At 43.1% G+C, this 16,550-nt stretch overlaps 1 protein-coding gene across 2 annotated transcripts; it reads right to left on the reverse strand.

The window, feature by feature from the left end:
* Window positions 1–3,000: 3,000 nt before the first annotated feature.
* LOC139259974 (gamma-crystallin S-1-like) lies at window positions 3,001–4,998 on the reverse strand. Of its 2 annotated transcripts, none has more exons than XM_070875990.1 (3): window positions 4,990–4,998; window positions 4,654–4,896; window positions 3,001–3,276 (listed from the first exon to the last, which is right to left on the reverse strand). In XM_070875990.1, exons 1-3 carry the CDS (start codon window positions 4,996–4,998, stop codon window positions 3,001–3,003), a joined length of 528 nt encoding a protein of 175 aa, XP_070732091.1. The 2 variants fall into 2 exon arrangements, with proteins under 2 accessions (XP_070732091.1, XP_070732092.1); XM_070875991.1 differs by having other exon boundaries at window positions 3,001–3,269; window positions 4,650–4,896.
* Window positions 4,999–16,550: the final 11,552 nt, after the last annotated feature.

Genomic DNA, 16,550 nt, shown 5'->3' on the forward strand with positions numbered 1-16,550 from the left:
CCACAATTGAGTCTGTCTCCACCACCCTGTATGGCAGTGCGTTCCACTCACGTTGCCTCTGGTTCTTTTGTCAATCACCTTAAATCTGTGTCCTTTGGTTCTCGACCCTTCCGCCAATGGGAACAGTTTCTCTCGAACTACTCTGTCTGGACCCCTCCATCAAATCTCCTCTCAGCCTTCTCTGCTCCAAGGAGAACAACCCCAGCTTCTCCAGTCTCTCCACGTCACTGAAGTCCCTCATCCCTGGAACCATTCTCGCAAATAATTTCTGCTCCCTCTGTAAACATCCTTCCTAAAGTGCAGTGCCTAGAATTGGACACAGTACTCCAGTTGAGGCCGAACCACTGTTTTATACAGGTTCATCATAATTTGATCGGGGCCCAGGAGAGGCATGAGTTCGGGGCACAGCAGAGGCGAGGGTCCAGGGGCAGCACGGGCCAGCCCACACTGCGATATGTGTGCGCGCTAGGTCCGTGCAGCAGAGCTGGTCTCCAGTCATTTTGGTCCCCTTGCCATTGGACCAAGACCTAGCTCTGTCAAGCCCATGCAGTGGCTGGTGTGCAACGGCCACCACACGTTAAAAAAATCCAAGCACAGGCATCTTCCACCTTACAAGATTTAGTTCGGGACCTGGATATAATTAGGTCCTTCATTGAAACACCTGTGAACTCATCCTTTTTCAGTGTGGAAGCAAGTCATCCTTGTTTTGAGGGACTGCCTATGATGATATCCACCCAGGGTGTTCTGGGGGCAATTATCCTACCTGAACCTTAGTGACGACCAATGTTTGAGATGTCTGTGCTTCACTAAGGATGTTGTCACTGAAATCTGCCACCAACTGCAATCCCAGCTGCAACCTCAGAGCAGGGCAAGGACTGCATTGCCAGTGACACTGGTCATTCCTTGACATTGCACGCAGGCTTCCCAATGCAGCAACCATTCTTTTGGGCACACCCATTAGTGTTCTTCTGTAGGCTGCCCCACAAAGTCCCCATCTGAGTCCTCCACAGCAGAAACTTTGTGCGAACTCGTCCTTCGGCAAGCTGGCACCTGCGCTATCCTTGCCCACCGCTCTGGCTACAGTGCACTTATGCCCAGTTTCTTACCACCTCCAACCTATACTCTCAGATATATTCGTGTTCGTATCTGAGCTGGTGCATGTGAGTATGAAAGTGAAAGTGCTGAGTCTTCAGCATCACTCTTATTGATCTTCCCCCACTGCCTGGCCAGGTTGCAGCTCTTGGTTATCTGAAAGGGAAAAGGCACAAGGGTAAGGTAGTGGTGAGGGAAGAGGGTAAAGTAAGAGGTGCATGCTTACACCAAGTGCAGTTTATAAATCAAAAGAGAGTGTGGGATGAGAAAAGGAGAATTACTTATGAGGATACCGGTATCCTTTACTTTTTCAGCTCCAGCACTGGCTATGAACTCATCCATGCCCCTCTAAAGAATAGCCAACACCAACTTCTCCAAGGGGGTGAGGTGATGTAGGTGAGACTGTCCACCGCCAGTTAGGTTCGGCTAGCCCCGGTTATGCGCCACCTTCTCCTGCAAAAAAAAGGGAAGGGTGTCAGTGAGTGTTGTGCAAGATGTTTGGATGATGTACCTGTCATAGTTGAATAGCTGACAGTGTGTGCAAGCTGTGAGAAGTAGGTGTAAGACTTGCAACAGTCGTAAGTGAGGCGAAGCTATGAATGTGAAGCATGAGTCATGTTTGGTAGAGATTGTTTGTAGGTGGGTGGTGGGGGTGTGGTGCATTCAGCGGTATGTGAGGCTCGTGGTGTATATGGTGGGATATGGCATTTGAAATGAATTCACTGACCTTGACCATTCATGTGAGGTCATTAAACTTCTTCCTGCAATGTGTCCAGAACATCGGGGCAACACTGCTGCTACTCATCTCAGTGGTTATCTGCTGCCACTGCACTTTGGTCTGTTGTCTGGAAGGCCTTTCTGGCCCCCTGTAAAAAGAAAGCCTCTCTTGTCCTATTGACCTCCTGCACCAAGGCCTCCCGTGCTGCATTGGAGAACCTTGGTTCTCATCTCCTGTTATGCCATCATGAATAAGTTTTTGCGCTATCTTCCTCAGCCAGTTGAATAACGATTTGCAGTCAGAATGCACCTCCCCTTTAAGAGGTGCCGACTGCCTTTAAAAGGTGCAGGCTGGCTTTAATTGATGCTCGCGTCAGACAAACTTGGGACACTTATTGAGCATTCAGCGAATCAGCAGCACATTAAGTGCTCAACTGAATGCCACAATCATGCAAATGAGCAGGCAGCACAAAGTTTGCCTGCAGTCCTCCAAACGGGCGTGGGTTGCTAACGCATCACGGCCCCCATGTCCGTTTTTGGGGCCAAGCAAATTTCTAGGCCGTAGGCTGTTAGATGCCTTGTTAAACATAATATTTCCTGAGGTGCTGATACTGTTTCTGAATATGTAGTGTTACTACATAAGGATTAACTGAACATAGTTAACGATCAATTATCACCAAAAGGCCCAAATTATTCAAACTAAAGGCTCCTGGGTTTTCTCTTCATTGCATTTGGAACTCAATGAAATGTTTTAGTGTTAATTGCTTCCCATAGGAAAGGAATAGGTGGACAAAGTCTATTGCAATGGAAGCTAAAGATCTATGGAAAAGAATGGGCTCGAATAATTGGATGATATTTTCTTAATATTTGAGAATACAATTTTTTTGAGTGTTGCTCTCATGACAAGCCATGATACTTCGCATAAAGCATCATGGGGGGCATCCATCTGAATAGATGTCTGAATGAATAGTTTAAATAAAGAGAATTAACATCTAATGCTATGTATTTTCTTATTTTCAATTTTATGGTAAAAAAAATTTTCTCAATATTTATTGTCATCTCAAGGTCATAAAACGACTGCAGTGGAAGAGGCACAAAAACACAATCCAAAAAAAATTAATTATGATGATAGCATATTTTATTATGTTTAGGAATAATTCAGCAGGACAAAATCTAGTTTTCAACAAGGAATTAGAAATCCCTCATGCGCCTGAAAGATCCGATAGTTGAGTTGTAGCCGCCCCAGTCACTGAATCTCTTGTATTCACCGGGTCTCATGAAGTACTGTCGGCCTCTGTAGTTGGGCTGTTCATAGAAGGTCCAGTAACCATCCATCACATTGCAGGAGTGAATGTCACGGTAGTGGAAACGATCGTAGACAGATGGACAGTCATCCATGAATTCCATCATCTGTCCTCCAAAGTCAGGCCTCTCGTAAATCTTCATTCTATAGTTTCCACCTCGGTACTGGAATATGAAACATATAACATTTTTGATGTAGTGGCAAATCTATGTATGATTATGTATTGAAGAGCATTCTAAGATTGGAGCACTTTAGAACAAGAAACATGAAATGTGTGTACATATGTTTATCAGCGAAGGTAGAAGTTAAAAAGGATTTGGAAACGGATTGTTGGCCATTCATTGAACATATCCAATTGGTGTGAAGCCATTAACAACAATGCTGATCACTTACTAAGACAACACCCAAAGGCATTTGAGTATATTGTAAGTCACAACAAGTTATTCTAACCGTGTTTCGATCATTAGTGAAATTACATTTGGGTTATTACTGGTGGTTCTGGGCACTTCTCTGCCAAATTAGATTCCTCAGTTATGAAGAAAGACATACAAAACTGAACTTCTTTTTATTTGACAAAACAAGATAAGAGACAAAATACGATCCTTTAAAGTACTGGGAGGTAGAGGCTACTTCCTTTAAAATGTGAACATCTTAACATTGGGAAAATAATTTCCCCCTCAAAAAATAAGTAAATGTGTCAAAAAGACTGCCAAGCAAAGCATTTAATTCTGCATCATTTAACTCATTCAAAAAAAGCTATGTAACTATATGAGTAGCATCAAAAATGAAAGTCATGAAGCTAAACAAGCTGTCATGCCACTGAAAAAAAACATTCAAAGTTGCTTAATGTAGCTTGTAAAGTTCAATCAATATTCTGTAGCTTCATCAGATTATCTTGGGGATCAGAGGAATCTGCTGAAACTTTCACTTGGTGGTTCAGTAGGTGTGGTCAATTCCCAGCAGGGTTACAGTGCCTGTGTGTCAGGTGAGGACGAGATCTAATTTCCAACATTCGCTGTCTCGTCCTTTAAAGAAAATATTTTAGGTCTGCCTGTGCTTAAGCATAGTTCATCGGGAGCACTGTCTATACCAATATTAGGACAATCATTACTTGGAGCCCTGGTTAAACCTGCCAGGAGGTGGAGATGCAAACAAGAACATGATGAGTGACTCTGCAGCATTGAAACATTACTTTTTCTGTGTACCTATTGCAAATTAATAACTAATTAGAAACATTCCAATATAGTACAGACAAGATTTTTAGTTCTGTAGTTCCTGCTGTTTCGTGCTGTATTTCAATCTTTTTTCTAACCACTGAAATATCACAAAGCAGTATAATGTTTAAACTAAAATGTGAATCCGGCACTTATGTCAGAAAAAAGGAGTGAGAATAAATTAATATTAAAGAATATTATATAATTAATGAAGAGGCTGGGAATAAATTGCATAAAATGACAGATAATTATTGATGGGCCATTACAAATATAAATCATGTGAAAAAATGATTCAAAACTAATAATTAGCATATAATGATAACTTACGTATGGGTAGGTGCGACATGACCTGATGTTGTCATTGAATCCCATCCAGCGTTGGTAGTCAGGATATTCTCCCCTGCTCAGAACATACTGGTATCCCATGTAATTGGGTCTCTCATACGCCACCCACCAGTCACTCTCCACACGGATGGAGTTACAGCGGCTGAAGTAAGGGGACAGGTCAGCACAGTCAGTACTGCACTCGTAGTGCCGACCCTGGAAGTTCCTGTCCTCATAAAAGATGATCTGTAGGGAAAAAATGAATCAATAATTTCCCAAATTCGATGTATTTTATAAAACATTATTAGCAAATGTGAAAAGTATGAGAGTTAACATTACCTTTCCCATTTTGAGCTTCACAGTTAAACAACCGCCTGCGCATAGCGCTGTTTCATACAGCTCACTATTTATAAGCTAGACTGAAACGCCACTGTAGGGAATACTTTTGTTATTCTAATGGTTTCAACAGTGTATATCAGCAAAAGAGCAAATAAAAAAAAAACCTGTAGTCATTGCAGGCAAAATCCCCTTATTCAGGTTTATAGATGGGACACTGATTCTTTTCATTCTGCTTTGATGCTGTTTTAATTGTTCTGTGAAAATATTCAAAGTGCTGGAGTCCAATGTGCATGTATGTTGAGTCCAGTATTAGGAGTTTGTATAATTTACCTTTTTACTATGTATCCAAGAATGAATCATTACTGTGTTCATGGCTACGCAAACTGATCTTAATATTATAATAGCCAATACATATAAATCTACCTGTAATATCTATACATTACTATAATGTGGGGTGGTGGTCTTATTGGTTTTATTTGTTCTGGCAATGTAATCACCATTATTTTACACCGGCTTTGTGGTTGCATTATATATACTTCAGCAGCCAGTGGGAAAACTCAGATTGAATGACACACTGATTTTACAATAGCATTAAAAGTTTAAGAATAAAAGGATGGTAAAGTCTAGCAACATCCGTGAGTATCTCTGGAAAGAGTTGTATTTGACTATTGTATTCACAACGACAATATTGATCTGAATAGACTGATGTCCTACATACTGTCATTGTAGAATGGATATGCGTGACAGTATATAAAGTGCAGGCTTTCTTAAGCATTGCATATGAGCCTATTTAATCTGAAAGTACCTTGCTCTATTACATTTTAAAGGGAGGTTTGTGAATCTGAAAATTTGATCTGATCGCAAATTTTGGGTCAACAAAAATGGGAGGTCAAGTTTGTTAAACCTGTTAAAAATCAAAGCTTAGAACCCTTTAGGGCTAGAAATTCATCTACGTACTGCCATTACCTAGTGTCCATGAAATGGCAAAAAAATGTTGCTCGCTGCTCTTTCACCAGCTTGTGGCCAGTCCCACAGCAGATGCCATTTTGCTCCCTCCATTTACGCTGACTCAACATCACCACTCTGAACGTTGACTCTGGTGCTGAATTCAGAGCTGGGTTCTGAGCACACCAGGTAAACCTGGTATGCAAGCAAGCTGACAGTGGCGATGTTAGTATCTCATAAAGACACACACACATTGCAATATATATAGCTCCACCCAGTGGACTACTGTGGCACTGCAGCCATTGCTGTTTACAACAATAAAGAGGGAAAAAGTCAGGTGATGGTTCCTAAAGTTATCAGCCATCTTAGAGCCTATGTGTTTGTGATAGCGTACTGAAAACATAACATTGGTGACAAGAATAGGATAATCGGATAACAAAGCTGAAATTTTTGTTGGTAAATGATTCAGCCAACTGACAGAGAGACTTTGAGAGCTTCTCTGTTTTGATTAACAGCTCCAAATCCAAGGTAAATTAGAAGCGCACTTTTCTGAACTGCCAGAGTCGAGATGGCCATGCCTATGGGAATAATAGGGTGCTTGGGGGAGTTTCAACGTGACCGTGAAAGTTTTGGAGCATATGTAGAGCGGCTAGAAATGCTTTTCCCCGCAAATAGGATCATCGAAGTCCCCAATGATGAAAACCATAACCAGGTGGTGTTGGAAAGAAAACAGGCTATTTTCTTAACTGAAGCAGCACCCGAGGTGTATGAAACCCTGAAAAATGTGCTTGTGCCTGTCAAGCCAAAGGACACAGCACTTAAGCAGATGAACAGCACTAAAGTCCTGAGCCCCTGGAAATTGCTGAAAGTTATCTTTTACAAATACGAGATCAGTTAAACCACCGAAAGTATCAGTGATTACATTGTAACATTAAAAAAGCTATCCATTCACTGTAATTTCCGAAACTTTCAGGACCGAGCATTGCGTGACCGCTTTGTTTGTGGGATGAAAAATGATGCGATCAGAAGAAAGTTATTGGCAACTGCTAACTTGACTTTTGATTTAGCTTGTCAGACAGCTATGTCAATGGACATGACTGACCAATATTCCCGAGAATTTCGTACCATTTCCAGTCATCAGACAACCAAGGTGAATCGCCTGCAGATTAAAAGTAAAAGGCAGTTGGGTCCCAAGGTTTCAGCAACTGGCAATGGTAACAGAGCATTGAAGTCCTGCTATCGGTGCCTGGGTCAAAACATTGCTCAAAGTTGTCCATATGTGAAGGAAGAGTGTTTCTTCTGCAGGAAAACTGGGTACCTTGCGAAAGCATGCCGACTGAAGAGTAAACCAACTTTCAAAGCTATAAGTAGAAGTCCCCAGAGACTACATAGCATGGAAGAAAAACAACAGGACGAGGAGGCATATGAAAGCATGGGCCTTACGCTTAACATCCGTAAGACAAAGGTCCTCCACCAGCCTATCCTCGCCGCACAGCACTGTCCCCCAGTCATCAAGATTCACGGCGCAGCCCTCGACAACGTGGACCATTTCCCATACCTCGGGAGACTCTTATCAACAAAAGCAGACATTGCTGCAGAGATTCAACATCGCCTCTAATGCGCCAGTGCAGCCTTCTGCCACCTGAGGAAATGAGTGTTCGAAAACCAGGCCCTCAAACCTACCACCAAGCTCATGGTCTACAGGGCTGTAGTAATACCTGCCCTCCTGTATGGATCAGAGGCATGGACGATGTACAGAAGACACCTCAAGTCGCTGGAGATATATCACCAATGATGTTTCCGCAAGTATCCTGCAAATCCGCTGGGAGGACAGGCGCATCAACATCAGTGTCCTCGTCCAGGCTAACATCCCTAGCATTGAAGAATTGACCACACTCGATCAGCTTTGCTGGGCAGGCCACATAATTCGCATGCCAGACACGAGACTCCCTAAGCAAATTCTCTATGAGGAGCTCCTTCGCGGCAAACGAGCCAAAGGCGGGCAGCGGAAACGTTACAAGGACACCCTCAAAGCCTCCCTGATCATGTGTGATATCACCACTGACAACTGGGAGTCCCTGGCCAAAGGTAGAGAAAGTACATCTGGGAGGGCGTTGAACTCTTCGAATTCCAATGCCGAGAGCATGAAGAGGTCAAGCGCAGTCAGCGGAAGGAGTGTGCGGCAAACCAGTCCCACCCACCACTTCCCATGACGAATGCCTGTAGCACCTGTGACACGGTCTGTGGCTCTCGTATTGGACTGTTCAGCCACCAAAGAACTCACTTCAGGAGTGGAAGCAAGTCTTCCTCGATTCCGAGGGATTGCCTACGATGATGAGAGCTACATATCATCAGGAGCACGAGGGTAACTATCAGCGATTCAAAAAGTATCATCATCACGTAGATGTTGCTGGAACCAAGATACCTATGGAAATCAACACTGGTGCATCCGTGAGTATAGTAGTGGAATCGCTATTTCTCAACAAATTGTGTGATTTCCTATTGGAGAAAGCCAAGATAGAGCTGCGAGGCTACTCGGGAGAGAACATTCCCGTGGTAGGTCGTATCACCGTACCGGAGAAATGCAAGGATCAATTTCAGAGCTTGCCTCTCTTAGTAGTGGCAGGAGACAAGCCTGCCTTACTAGGAAGAAATTGGTTGGGATCAATGAAGCTGGATTGTGTTGAAACGAGATTTGCATCAAAGGATAATGTCATCAAGAAGTATCTGAATGTGTTCTGCGAAGCAGGCAGTCCGATCCAAGGCTTCAAGGCGAGTGTCAGGGTACAGAAGGACGCTAGACCAGTTTACTGCAAGTCACATTCCGTACCATATGCACTCAAGGAAAAAGTTGAGCAAGAACTTAAAAGACTAGCAACTGAGAACATTATCTTTAAGATAGATCTATGTAATTGGGCTACACTCATTGTTGTTGTACCTAAGTCCGATGGTAAGGTAAGGTTGTTTGGTGATTATAAAGTAGCCATAAGCCAGGCTCGAGAGGGTAATCTCCACAATACATTGCTAAATATAGAAGATTTGTTCACAACACTGACAGGTGATCAGACCTTCTCAAAGTTGGATCTTGTGAATGCCTACTTACAGCTTGAACTCGATGAGGAGTCCAAGTCATGCTTGACTATAAATATTCATCTAGGCCTATATTAATTTAATAGGCTACCATTTGGAGTATCTTCTGCCCCTGCCATATTTCAAGAAGTGATGAACCAAATTTTGCAAGGTAATGAAGGGGTAGTATGTTATTTAGAAGACATACTGATTTCAACACCAAACTGACAAATTCATAATAACATATTGAATGAAGTATTCAAACGGCTAGAGAAGGACAGAGTACTAGTGACTGCTCACAAGTGTGAGTTATTTCAAAACTCAGTGGTGTACTTAGGGTACAGAGTAGACAAAGATGGTTTACGTCTAACCAAGGGAAAGCTGGATGCAATCACACATGCACCCACTCCCAAGAATGTCATTGAATTTCGATCATTTTTGGATCTTTTGAAATATTATGGAAAGTTCCTACCAAATTTGGCTACAGTGTTACATCCACTGAATGAACTATTGAAAAAACAGGTCCATTGGAAGTGGTCAGAAGAATGCGACACAGCATTCAAGGAGTATAAAAGCCAATTGGTAGTTCGCTATGACGTATCTAACGAGATCAAGCTAGCATGTGATGCCTCTCTGTATGGAGTTGGAGCAGTAATCTCTCATGTACTATGTAATGGGGAGGAGAGACCAATTGCTTTTGCTTCACACACTCTCAGTGACAATGAACGTAATTATACGCAAATTGAAAAGGGAAGCTTTGGCATTAATTTTTGGGGTTAAGAAGTTCCACAAATACTTATATGGTCGTAAGTTTACCATCATTACAAGCTATAGGCCCCTGACAGCAATCCTCCATCCAAAGTCCCCAGTGCCAACATTAGCTGCATCCCGAATGCAGAGATGGGCTTTGATTTTGTCAGCATACACTTATGATATTGAATACAGATGATCAGCTGATCACAGTAATACTGATGCTATGTCTCGATTGCCTTCCCCATCACAAGTTACGCCCGATAGTGAACAAGTGTTCTATTTTTCATACATTGATGAACTGCCAGTCACAGCTGAAGAGATTGGGAGAGCAACCAAATGTGACCCAGTTATGTCAAAGGTGTATAACTATATTGCAAATGGCTGGCCAAACTAGGTAACAGACAAAGATATCCATCCATTCTTCATTCGTAGGAATGAATTATCAGTCGATAAAGATTGTATCATGTGGGTTGCAAGAGCGGTTATACCATATAAATTCAAGTCCAAATTATTAGGAGGTCTTCATGACCAGTACTTGGGAATGTGCTTGACCAAGAGTTTTGCACCCAGTTACTTATGGTGGCCAGTTCCAGATAAAGATATAGAGAACATCGTCAGTCAGTGTACAACATGTCAATCGGTAAGCAAGAAACCACTATCAGTACCATTACAGCCATGGAAATGGCCTCCCGGGGTGTGACAAAGGTCACATATTGATTTTGCAGAGCTAGAAGGACAACAATTGTTCCTTGGGAGTTCCAGGTGCGTGGAGAGGCTCGGGAGGTGCATCGCTGAGGCCTATAAAAAGGCCCAACGCGTCGGAGAGGCTCGGGTGTTCCAGGTGCATGGAGAGGCTCGGGAGGTGCATTGCTGAGGCCTATAAAAAGGCCCAATGCATCAGAGAGGCTCGGGAGTTCCAGGTGCATGGAGAGGCTTGGGAGGTGCATTGCTGAGGCCTATAAAAAGGCGCAACACGTCGGAGAGGCCAGCTGGTGCAGCTGCAGCAGGGTGAGAAGGCAAAAATGAAGTAGAAAGAAATCGAAAGGTGACGTCACAGCCAAGGGGTTAAGTGATTGGCTGGTGATTGGTAAGTAGTTTTTCTTTTTCTTTCTTTATCAATAAGTAACCTTTTAACATTGTTGTTGCCCAATTAAGTTTATCCAAGGGTTAAGTCATGGCAGGAGAACTCGGACACGTGTTATGCTCCACCTGTACTATGTGGGAACTCAGGGACGCTTCCGGTGTCCCTGACGACTACATGTGCGGGAAGTGCATCCGCCTGTTGATCCTGACAGACCGCATTGCGGCACTGGAGCTGCAGGAGGATTCACACTGGAGCATCCACGAAGCCGAAAATGACGTGAATAGTACGTTTAGCGAGTTGGTCACACCGCAGGTAAAAGGTATACAACCAAATAGGGAACGGGTGACCAATAAGAAGAGCAGTGCGGTCAGCCCCCTGCAAAACAGATACACCGCTTTGGGTACTGTTGAGGGGGATGACTCATCAGGGGAGGACAGCAGCAGCCAACTTCATGGCACCAGGGCTGACTCTGTTGCACAGGAGGGCAGGAAAAAGAGTGGAAGGGCGATAGTGATAGGGGATTCAATTGTAAGGGGAATAGATAAGCGTTTCTGCGGCCGCAACCGAGACTCCAGGATGGTATGTTGCCTCCCTGGTGCAAGGGTCAAGGATGTCTCGGAGTGGGTGCAGGACATTCTGAAAAGGGAGGGTGAACAGCCAGTTGTCGTGGTGTATATTGATACCAATGATATTGTCAAAAAACGGGATGAAGTCCTACGAGATGAATTTAGGGAGGTAGGAGCTAAATTAAAAAGTAGGACCTCAAAAGTAGTAATCTCAGGATTGCTACCAATGCCATGTGCTAGTCACAGTAGGAATCGCAGGATAGCTCAGATGAATACGTGGCTTGAGGAGTGGTGCAGAGGGAAGGATTCAAATTCCTGGGACATCGGAACCAATTCTGGGGGAGGTGGGATGAGAACAAACCAGACGGTCTGCACCTGGGCAGGACCAGAACCAATGTCCTCGGGGGAGTGTTTGCTAGTGCTGTTGGGGAGGAGTTAAACTAATATGGCAGGGGGATGGGAACCTATGCAGGGAGGCAGAGAGAAATAACAGGGAATCAGAGGCAAAAGATAGAAAGGAGAATAGTAAAAGTGGAGGGCAGAGAAACCCAAGGCAAAAAACAAAAAGGGCCACATTACAGCAAAATTCTAAAGGGGCAAAGTGTGTTTAAAAAAACAAGCCTGAAGGCTCTGTGCCTCAATGAGAGGAGTATTCAGAATAAGGTGGACGAATTAACTGCGCAGATAGCAGTTAATGGATATGATGTAGTTGGCAACACGGAGACATGGCTCCAGGGTGACCAAGGCTGTGAACTCCACATCCAGAGGTATTCAACATTTAGGAAGGATAGACAGAAAGGAAAAGGAGGCGGGGTAGCGTTGCTGGTTAAAGAGGAAATTAATGCAATAATAAGGAAGGACATTGGTTTGGATGATGTGGAATCGGTATGGGTGGAGCTACAGAATACCAAAGGGCAGAAAATGCTGATCGCAGGCCACCAAACAGTAGTAGTGAGGTTTGGGACAGCATCAAAGAAGAAATTAGATATGTGTGCAATAACGTCACAGCAGTTATCATGGGCAACTTTAATTTACAAATAGATTGGGCTAACCAAACTGGTAGCAATGGGGTGGAGGAGGATTTCCTGGAGTGTATTCGGGGTGGTTTTCTTGACCTATATGTCGAGGAACCAACTAGAGAGCTGGCCATCCTAGACTGGGTGATGTGTAATGAGAAGGGACCAATTAGCAAGCTTGTTGTGCGAGGCTCCTTGGGGAAGAGTGACCATAATATGGTAGAATTCTTTATTAAGGTGGAGAGTGACACAGTTAAATCAGAAACTAGAGTCCTGAACTTAAGGAAAGCTAACTTCGACGGCATGAGGCGTGAATTGGCTAGAATAGACGGGCAAATGATACTTAAAGGGTTGACGGTGGATAGAAAATGGCAAACATTTATAGATCACATGGATGAACTTCAACAATTGGACATCTCTGTCTGGAGTAAAAATAAAACAGGGAAGGTGGCTCAACCGTGGCTAACAAGGGAAATTAAGGATAGTGTTAGATCCAAGGAAGAGGCATATAAATTGGCCAGAAAAAGCAGCATACCAGAGGACTGGGAGAAATTTAGAATTCAGCAGAGGAGGACAAAGGGTTTAATTAGGAGGGGGAAAATAGAGTACGAGAGGAAGCTTGCCGGGAACATAAAAACCGAATGCAAAAGCTTCTATAGATATGTGAAGAGAAAAAGATTAGTGAAGACAAATGTAGGTCCCTTGCAGTCGGACTCAGGTGAATTAATAATGGGGAACAAATAAACGGTAGATCAATTGAACAAATACTTTGGTTCTGTCTTCACGAAGGAAGACACAAATAACATTCCGGATGTACTAGGGGACCAAGGGTCTAGCGAGAAGGAGGAGTTGAAGCATATCCTTATTAGGTGGGAAATTGTGTTGGGGAAATTGATGGGATTGAAGGCCGATAAATCCCGGGGCCTGATTGTATGCATCCCAGAGTACTTAAGGAAGTGGCCCTAGAAATAGTGGATGAATTGGTGATCATTTTCCAACAGTCGATCAACTCTGGATCAGTTCCTATGGACTGGAGCTAATGTAACACCACTTTTTAAAAAAGGAGGGAGAGTGGAAATAGACTGGTTAGCCTGACATCAGTAGTGGGAAAAATGTTGGAATCAATTTTAAGGATGAAATAGCAGCGCATTTAGAAAGCAGTGACAGGATCGGTCCAAGTCAGCGTGGATTTATGAAAGGGAAATCATGCTTGACAAATCTTCTGGAATCTTTTGAGGATGTAACTAGTAGAGTGGACAAGGCAGAACCAGTGGTGTGGTGCATTTGGACTTTCAAAATGCCTTTGACAAGGACCCACATAAGAGTTTGTTGTGCAAAATCAAAGCACATGGTATTGGGGGTAATGTACTGGCGTGGATAGAGAATTGGTTGGCAGACAGAAAGCAGAGAGTTGGGATAAACAGGTCCTTTTCGGAATGGGAGGCAGTGACTAGTGGAGGGCTCAGTGCTGGGACCCCAGCTCTTTACAACATACATCAGTGATTTGGATGAAATAATTGAATGTAATATCTCCAAATTTGCAGATGACACTAAACTGGGTGGTGGTGTGAGCTGTGAGGAGGATGCTAAGAGGCTGCAGGGTGACTTGGACAGGTTAGGTGAGTGGGCAAATGCATGGCAGATGTAGTATAATGTGGATAAATGTGAGGTTATCCACTTTGGTGGCAAAAACACGAAGGCAGAATATTATCTGAATGGTGGCAGATTAGGAAAAGGGGAGGTGCAACGAGACCTGGGTGTCATGGTTCATCAGTCATTGAAAGTTGGCAATGCAGATACAGCAGGCGGTGAAGAAGGCAAATGGTATGTTGACCTTCATAGCTAGGGGATTTGAGTATAGGAGCAGGGAGGTCTTACTGCAATTGTACAGGGCCTTGGTGAGGCCTCACCTGGAATATTGTGTTCAGTTTTAGTCTCCTAATCTGAGGAAGGAAGTTCTTGCTATTGAGGGAGTGCAGCGAAGGTTCACCAGACTTATTCCAGGGATGGCTGGACTGACATATGAGGAGAGAATGGATCAAGTGGGCCTTTATCAACTGGAGTTGAAAGGATGAGAGGGAATCTCATAGAAACGCATAAGATTCTGACGGGATGGGACAGGTTAGGTGCGGGAAGAATGTTCCCGATGTTGGGGAAGTCCAGAACCAGGAGACACAGTCTTAGGATAAGGGGTAGGCCATTTAGGACAGAGATGAGGTGAAACTTCTTCACTCAGAGAATTGTTAACCTGTGGAATTCCCTGCCGCAGAGATTTATTGGTGCCAGTTCATTGGATGTATTCAAGAGGGAGTTAGATGTGGCCCTGACGGCTAAAGGGATCAAGGGTTATGGAGAGAAAGCGCGAAAGGGGTACTGAGGTGAATGATCAGCCATGATCTTATTGAATGGTGGTGGAGGCTCGAAGGGCCGAATGACCTTCTCCTGCACCTATTTTCTATGTTTCTATGTTTCTATGTTTCCTTGTGATTGATAGCCATTCTAAGTGGGTTGACGTGTTTACAATGCGGAAAATAACAACAAGTAAAATATTAGACATTTTGAGAAGATTACTTTCTTCATTTGACCTTCCAGAAGAAATTGTTTCTGATAATGGATCACAATTTCATTCAGAAGAATTTGCACAGTTCACGAGCAAAAATGGTGTGAAACATACCAAGGTTCCACCATACCACCCTGCTTCAAATGGTGCAGCAGAGCGCACAGTACAAATTGTAAAATGTGCCCTCATCAAACAGATGTTGGATCCAAATCCAAAGAAACAACAGTTATCATTGGACCACAAATTGGCTAATTTTATAATTACTTATCGTAATACTCCTCACACAACTACCGGTAGAACACCAGCAGTGTTTTTTCTCAAACGACAGCCATGAACCAGATTCTCATTGTTAAAATCAAACTTGGAACAGTCCGTAGAAGAGAAACAATTAAGACAGAAAGAGAATCATGATAGAGGTAGAGTAAAAGAGAGTGGTGAAGATATGTGGTCCTCGCACATATTTGGTAAAGATGTTTGATCATGGACAGGTTAGGTTTGTTCACATTGATCATATTTTACCTACAGATGTGGATGGAGTTGAAGGTTGAAATGATTCGATTATTTCTGACTCATCAGATAGTTTTGATACAAGTACAGTACCAGCAGCATATCCTACATCAGATGTACTGGAAACAAGTCCAAGAGAAAGTCAGAATTTAAGTCTGAGTCCAAGTCAGGCAGACAAACAGTCTCAAGTTAGAGAGAGTTCAAATGTAAATCAAGGGCATCCCTTGGAGAAAAACATTCCTCATGATCAGCCTCAAATGAGTCTAAGTTCGACACCATGCTTGGAAGGTTCTGTTCAAGAGCAAAGGTATCCTCTTTGAAACAGAAAACAAGTGGTTAAGCTTGATTTGTAAATATGGCAAAGTAAGTCCATATCTTTTGTTATGTCTAGCCATGCAAGTTATTTATAATGATTGTATGTTAAGATTATTCTTCATTAAGGAGGGAGAAGTGTAATATATATAACTCCATCCAGTGAATTACTCTGGCACTGCAGCCATTGCTGTTTACAACAATAAAGAGGGAACAAGTCAGGTGATGGTACCTAAAGTTATCAGCCATCTTACAGCCTGTGTGTTTGTGATGTCGTACTGAAAACATAACACACATCATTCAGGTAAGTTTGGTGCAATAGATGTTTATTTCACTTCACATCGCCTATCTATGGCCCATCTATCGCCCAAAATGGACCTCTATCACCAGCAAAAAGTGGAAACTAGGCCCAAATCATTGCCGGAAAAACGAGATGATTGCCCCCACAAGGCCCATCCCAAGTTTCAGCACCTAGCATGCACTTCGCTGGGCCGATGCAAGGCCCAAAAGAGTGCTGAGAAATAGTTGCTTTTACTGGGCTTAAGAGAAGGAAATGGGCACTACCAACGCCATTTTGAAGTTCGGAGGAAGGGTGGAGGATTAGTTGTGAGTTATTTAGAGAGTTCATTTAAAGATAATTGTACTCAGATTATTGGAACAGGGAATATAAATAGTTATTATCAAGTTATATTTGGGTAAATAGATTTCATATATTGAAATTATTTTGTAAATAGCTTTTACATAGTGAA

The sequence above is a fragment of the Pristiophorus japonicus genome, chromosome 3 (genome assembly GCF_044704955.1).
Source record: "Pristiophorus japonicus isolate sPriJap1 chromosome 3, sPriJap1.hap1, whole genome shotgun sequence".
NCBI lineage: Eukaryota > Metazoa > Chordata > Chondrichthyes > Pristiophoridae > Pristiophorus > Pristiophorus japonicus.

Coding starts and splice junctions, on each gene's coding strand:
- LOC139259974 (XM_070875990.1), bottom strand. Junction 3,277..4,653: donor CATGTCGCACCTACCCATAC/GTAAGTTATCAT, acceptor TTCATATTCCAG/TACCGAGGTGGAAACTATAG.